This window comes from Gastrolobium bilobum, unplaced genomic scaffold (assembly GCF_033153095.1).
Source record: "Gastrolobium bilobum isolate Gb01-03AN ecotype WA unplaced genomic scaffold, APGP_CSIRO_Gbil_v1 utg341, whole genome shotgun sequence".
Classification (NCBI taxonomy): Eukaryota; Viridiplantae; Streptophyta; class Magnoliopsida; order Fabales; family Fabaceae; genus Gastrolobium; species Gastrolobium bilobum.
In genome coordinates, this window is record NW_026899046.1 from 66,859 (window position 1) to 73,650 (window position 6,792).

Here is a 6,792-nt window from a genome sequence, read left to right on the forward strand (position 1 = left end):
ACTTTTGTGATAGAGAGAGAAATAGGGTTTACTTTTATATATATATAGAGAGAGAAATGGAGATTGGGCCTCAAACTTTCGGGGCTTGCTTCACTGAACACTGAAAACAAAAAACTAGTATATGAATAAAGGGAAAAAGTTGAAAAAAAAAAAATACAAAAAAAATGTCATTAGATCTTATACATTGTGCGACATATTTTGGAAATTGGCATCCATAAGTTGTCATAAATTACCTTATTTAATGACATTTTACTCTAACCGCCCCTAAATACATATATTTTTTTGTAGTTTTTCTTTAGTATTTTAATTTATCATAACCTTACTAAGATGTAGACTTTCATTAAAAAGAAAAATTTCCCACAATGCCACGTTTAAGTCCTGCTTGTAGAACTAATGCACTCCAGATTAAGAATATAGAAAACGCAAGAGTTTTGATGATAACAAACATAGTACAGAAAGAATACTTCAAAGCATTATCATACAACCTCTGGGAATCAGCTTGGATCTTTTGTAGCTTATTGATAAGGAAATCTTCTTTAGCCCAGATATGACTAAAAACATCTTTATTCCAATCTTTTAGGGGGGGGGACCAAATTAGACAAGGAAGATGAGACATTGACATTTCTATTCCAAGAATTATTAAGAGAATGAATGAAATCGTCATGATCTTGCAAAGCTGCCAAAAACCTAAATTAGGTTCTTCAGGATAAAGCAATAACAGAATAGGATTGTGATCTCAATTCAATCTAGGAAGAGTACGAGCCTTGGCTTCTCAAAGAAATAGTTCTCCAAGTCGCATTAGTACACACCTTGTCTAGTCTTTTAAAGACTCTCTCTAAATGAAGGTATTAGCACCTCTCCAAGTAAAATTAGAACCAGAGCAGCCAATGTTCATCACGTTGCAGTCATCAAGAACTTCAATGAAATTGATACATTTGGTCAAATTAACTGGAATACCCTTTTTTCTCCCTAGCATACATGATCTTATTGAACTCACCCATTAATATCCAGGGACTATTCAAATTACTGCTGATTCTCTGGAGCTCCTTCCAAAAATCCTGTCTAATGGGGCTGGTATACACCAAGTCAAAACAAAATTTACACCATTATTGCCGGTATAGTTAGCATGGATGTATTGGTTATATTTTTTGATAAGATTAATGGAAAATCGATCTTTATTCCAAAGTAACCAAATACCACTGTATAACCGAAAACATCTTCAATAAAAAAGGATTTGAATCCTAGTTGTTTAATTCTATGATTAGTAGTAGCACCACTGATTATTGGCTCTAGAATAGCAACCAAATCCACTTTATACTTTTTGGTAAAGTTCTTCATGGTAGATTTAAAAGGCTTTTTAGCCGCACCCCTGCAATTCCAAACTAGACAATCATCGATAGAGGTTGTTAATTCCGGGATTCAAGAGTACCTGGGGACTTATATCACAATCATTCTCCTTTTGCTCAATGATCATACCATCAGGTCAGTTTCAAAGCTTTTGTTACCAACATTTTCTTCTGGGGATTAGGACCTTGAGATTCCTTCTTCCTTTGAACAATCATCCAAGGTCCCACTACTTGATTAGAGGGAGTTTGACCAGGTTGATCATTTGGATTTTCCACCTCATCATTGGTTTCGATTGAAAGTTGTTTCTTAGCTAGCTCAGTACAACACTCAATGTTATGGCCATAACGACCACAATATAGGCAGATGAGGTACCCCTCATATTCTATTCCTTTTTTCTTGTCATCCAACATGTACTCACCTATCAAAGGTTTAGATAGATCTTAATCTACACACACTTTTGCGAAATGCCCTTTATCTCCAATAGATGTTGTTTTATCGATTTTAAGAACCTTTCCTATTGAACTATCAATGAAATTCAAAAAATTCTCGCAATGTACATGGAGGCGGTTCCAAGCAGTCAATCGGTGAATGCTTGCATGATCAAGGTTGAAGTTGGGTTCCTATCTTCGAACAGCCAGACAATGCCCCAAAATTACCCACAGACCGGCAGTAATTGCAAGGGTAAGGTCTTCCAAGTTCGCAAATTTCACTGAGTAGAATTGATTTCCCAAGTCAACAACTGTAATAGCTCCCGTCTTTGCCTAGAAAAATTCCACCTTTTTTTCAAAAAGTTAACTCCCATCCCCCCAAGAGTTTAACAATGAGGGCATTTTGCCAAGGCTTCCTCATCATTGCTTTAGCTTCTTTCGTGCATTTGATGTTAAAAGACTTATCTTCTACAATAATTTTTTGAAACCCCCAATTTGTGACTTCATCTTTCATCGAATCCAGAGGTTCATGATCCTCCTCCCTTATCCTAGAAGACCAAGGTGAGTTCTCCCTTGAAACACCATTTTCAGCTCCCATAGCTTGAACCCAAGATTTTGGTTTCCCCTCCGATAGTTCCTCTAAAGGAAATCCCAAGTTCGCTCCACGGTTAGCTATATCTGAATGAAACTCCTCGCCATCTTTAGAACGCTTTACACTCTTCCTGCTACCAAAGTTGGTATAGAATTTGTTGCCTTCCAGATCTTCCACGAGAAAAATGAAAAAAAAAAATCCACGTAGCCCTAGCAGAAAGAAGCAAAAAGGAACGCGTGTGTCAGATGCGCCTAACCCATCCTCTGTTTTTATGATGACTAGGATATTCTTTTACGTAAAAGAATGTGAATCGAACAACAGAACATAATATTAAAATACAAAGTGCTAGAAGGAGATGACACAAAAAACAAAAAAGCTAGAAGGTGAGAGTCCATAAGCTATATGAAAGATTGTTTACTGTTGTAATCTTAGGGAACAGATCCTATTTAATGCATTTGAAGAAAAATATAAACATAAAAATTTTACATCATCAGAACATGTGAAAATTTAATATGAGGGGATCCAAGGGGAACAGTGGCCAAAGTGCCACTGTTGGAAAAAAAAAACACAAAAATGTCACGCCAACAGTAAATTTTGCCAAAATGCCAGTGGCATATTTCGCTACACTATGTAGTGAAATATGTGTGCAAATAATTCACTACACGGTGTAGCGAAATATGCCGCGTAAGAATGCACAGAACCACAATATGCCACGTGTCAGACAGGGAGAATTTCGCTACACTGTGTAGCGAAATTCTCCCTGTCTGACACATGGCATTTTTGGTTCTGACGTGGCATATTTCGCTACACCGTGTAGCGAATTATTTGCACACATATTTCGCTACACAGTGTAGCGAAATATGCCACGTAACATTTTGGCAAAATTTACTGTTGACGTGACATTTTGATATTTTTTTTGCCAACAGTGGCACTTTGGCCACTGTTCCGATCCAAGGTGCATTCAAGAGGAATGATCTATACACCCAAATAAAATAATCTCTTACATTGTACCCAAAAAAATAAAATAATAATAATCCCTTACAAATTTTACACAACTTCATTTTACTCATTTTTTTCCCCGAGTCTCCAACCAATCCTTCCTCTTCCTGTAAGGATGGTTAACTACCAATTTTTTGTGATTCAAGTATTTTTTATTTTTTTTATTCCATGATATGGGTTAAATCAGATTCTAAGTATCCCTATGACTCGGCAAGGAAAGGGACTAATCCCAATTTGAACAATATATTAATTATTCGGCTCTTTAAAATTCGAATCCATATACTTTTTCCAATCTTATCTACAACTTTCATGCCTTTTTTCTACTTCAATTTTTTAAATTTATGCGAAATTATTGATACTCATTCACAAGATGGGCAATGCAAAGTTTCAAAAGGGAAGCATACGAAGTTTGAACTTGTTATGGACTCATAAGAAACCCATAATCTAGAAGGCCCGTTAAAAGTCAACATCAATGGAATATAATCCTTTATTGATGAACAACAAGACGATTGGACTTGTGCCCCTAAACAAGTTGCTAGAGGTTCAGAGCTTCGTTATTCACAGGTAAACTCTATAAATAGGAGGTAAAATCTATAAGTACAGATCTTTCTCTCTTACTGTTATGCTGTAACTGTGCTCATACTACCTCATTGGCAAAACGTCATTTCTATTGTGTACAGTAATAGTAATCTCAAAGATATCTCATCTTTAAATATCTAAGAGAGAACGCCAAATCCTATATAAACTTACTAGTCTTTGACTAGACATATCTTCTATCCAGATAGAAGATAACTATTTCAAGATAAAACATATGAGAGACAAAGAAAGTATACCCAAACTTTAAATATTTATAATAAAAATCTAAACATTGATTATAATCATTACATAGATTAGCAAAATGGGCAATAAATAATTAAAAAAAAAAATACTGCAGAATGACAACAGAGAATCTAACATAAGTTTGAAATTTTCACATCATGACATAATTCAAATAACAACAAAATAAGTTGATTCTACTGATTATTAGACCGTCCCCCAAGAGCCTAAATTTAGAAGAGAAGAACACATGAGATAAAGAATAGACAAAGTTTAAATATTTATATTATAATTTAACATTGATTACAATACATAGATTAGCAAGCTCGAGCAATCCAGTTTACAGTCTTAGCTATTTTGCTTCATGATAACAAAAAAGAAAGAAACATTTTCCCCCCTATGTCTTGCTAAATAAACTTCTCAATTTCCCTCTTTCCAATCGTTCATGTAGCTTTTTAGCTCCTGGAATGTCCATCTCTGTAAGTTTCTTCAGATAACCAATTGCTCCATATGAGATCATTAGCTTCTTACATTTCTTACTTGAAGAAAGTGATCCAAGGCAAGAAACTGCATATTTTTTTGCAGTGTTATGTGGACTTGGATCAAGCAACTGAACCAGGTTTGGCACACTTTTATCATCCTTCTTAACTTCCCTACAATTCTGAGACAGAATCATTAAGCTTGCAATTGCTTGTGCAGCAACCTCTCTAGCACTGTTTGATTTAGCCTCAAGCATCTTAACAAGGAGAGGGATGCATCCAGCCTCACCAACCATTTTCTTCATCTCTGTTGAGCCGCAAACCCGGCATAGCGCAGATGCCGCAGCTTGTTGAGCACCCAAGGATCCAGACTTTAGCACATGAACCAAACGGGGAAGGAAACCAAGAGAAACCAAAGTTTCCCAAGAAACTGATCCAACCAAATTCCTCAATGCTCCAACAGCAGATTCTTGAGGAAGTGGACCATCAAGATAAGCCAAAAGACTCCTAACACCACCTTCTGATATAACATTCCTCCTTAGATTCTCATTGCTTGCAGTGAGATTCTGCAAGCATTCTGCTGCATACTCTTTGGAACCTAACAAAATGCCACAGTTAAGCAAATTTGTCATAACCCTCACAATCCCTTCTTCAGCCAAAGCTTGTCTAACCTCAGGAACAGCTGATATATTCTTCAGAGTACAAGCAGCAGCAGCTTGTGACACAGAATCACCAGTTTGACAAAGCTCAACCAGTGGATGAACCCCACCATGTCCAACGATTGAACGCGCTGTTTCTGCTGACATTGACAACCTCTGAAGGGATATTGTTGCCTTCTCTTTACCCACAGCACTTCCTGATTCAACAAGCCTTATAAGAGGTGGCAGAACTCCTTCACAAACTAGCCAATTCTCGCAGCTACCGGATTCTGCAAGCGAGCATATAACAGTAACTGTCTTCTCCCTTATCCTTGGAGATGTAGCTGTAAGCAGTTGAACTAAAGCAGCAATGTTGCTCCGACTCATAACAGCCAAAACATTCTTTTCATCTTCTTTCATAACTTCAACAAGGTTGTCTAAAGCTTTGTGCTTTGCTTCCAGGTGACCGATCTGAAGGCGTGCCAGCAATTCCCTTATGTTGTTGTGTGTTGCAACATCCGATTCCACCACAGAACCACACAAAGCCAATGGCAAAGTAGCCTCACCAAGCACACCAGTCTTGATCAAAAGGCCACAATCCCTTAAGTTCAAATCCAGTTTCCCAGTTAATGCATCAAGATCACTTTGCATTTTAAGCTTACCCTCATACTTCTCCTTCATACACAACTCAGCCAACCCAATCGCTTCTCTGAGTGTGTTTGACACAGCTTGCAATTGCTCCTTGCAAAGAGCATTCTTTGAGAAGCATGGATGGCTTGACAAGTCTGATAAACATGATGGGATCTGTTCTAATTTCGAAATGATCATCTTCCATCTACCAGGAAACCCATTAACCTCTCTTGCCTTATCAAGTGCTAAAGGAACAAGTTCCTGTGCATGCAACAACCAATCTTCTGTGGAACGTGCATCAAGTGCAACCTCATCTCCACCATCCTCCACCATGATTTCGATTTGGTAGGAGCAGAATCAATAATCACCACCAGGAAAGCTGCTACAAATAGAATAGAAGAAAACCAATCCTTCAAAGAAATGACCAAGTTGCCAATTTGTAAAAAGAGAATGATATTAGCATAGAAAATTAAAAGGTTGTGGAGCAGTTGCAATCATATAAATCCGTACATTATAAATTAAAACTCCAACAGAAAATTCTGAGACACAAAAAAACAACAACACAGCTTCGAGAATCTTGTATATGATCACACAAAGCTTGTTTACTGACAGCATGACTCGACCAACAAAACTTAAGTACCTAAACATGCCCCACTAGTCTTTTTTCTTACTTTAGCTAGTGAACATTTAATGCCCTTGCTAAATTATAATCATAAGTTAAATTTTTTATAAATTAAAAAATTATTATAATTAAACTATGGTTGTTGATGAAAATGCTCTTAACGGCTAACAATGCCATGCCATAAAGAAGCCGTCGGCAGATATTTGTCATAAATCCAAAAGTACCCCTAAATATAAGGCCC

At 36.9% G+C, this 6,792-nt stretch overlaps 1 protein-coding gene across 1 annotated transcript; it reads right to left on the reverse strand.

Annotated features, from left to right (window-relative positions):
* Nucleotides 1-4,455: 4,455 nt before the first annotated feature.
* LOC133286528 (vacuolar protein 8) lies at nt 4,456-6,517 on the reverse strand. The gene is made up of 2 exons (XM_061483948.1): nt 6,440-6,517; nt 4,456-6,308 (listed from the first exon to the last, which is right to left on the reverse strand). Exon 2 carries the CDS (start codon nt 6,260-6,262, stop codon nt 4,580-4,582), a length of 1,683 nt encoding a protein of 560 aa, XP_061339932.1. The 5' UTR covers nt 6,263-6,308; nt 6,440-6,517; the 3' UTR covers nt 4,456-4,579.
* Between the last annotated feature and the right edge of the window lie 275 nt (nt 6,518-6,792).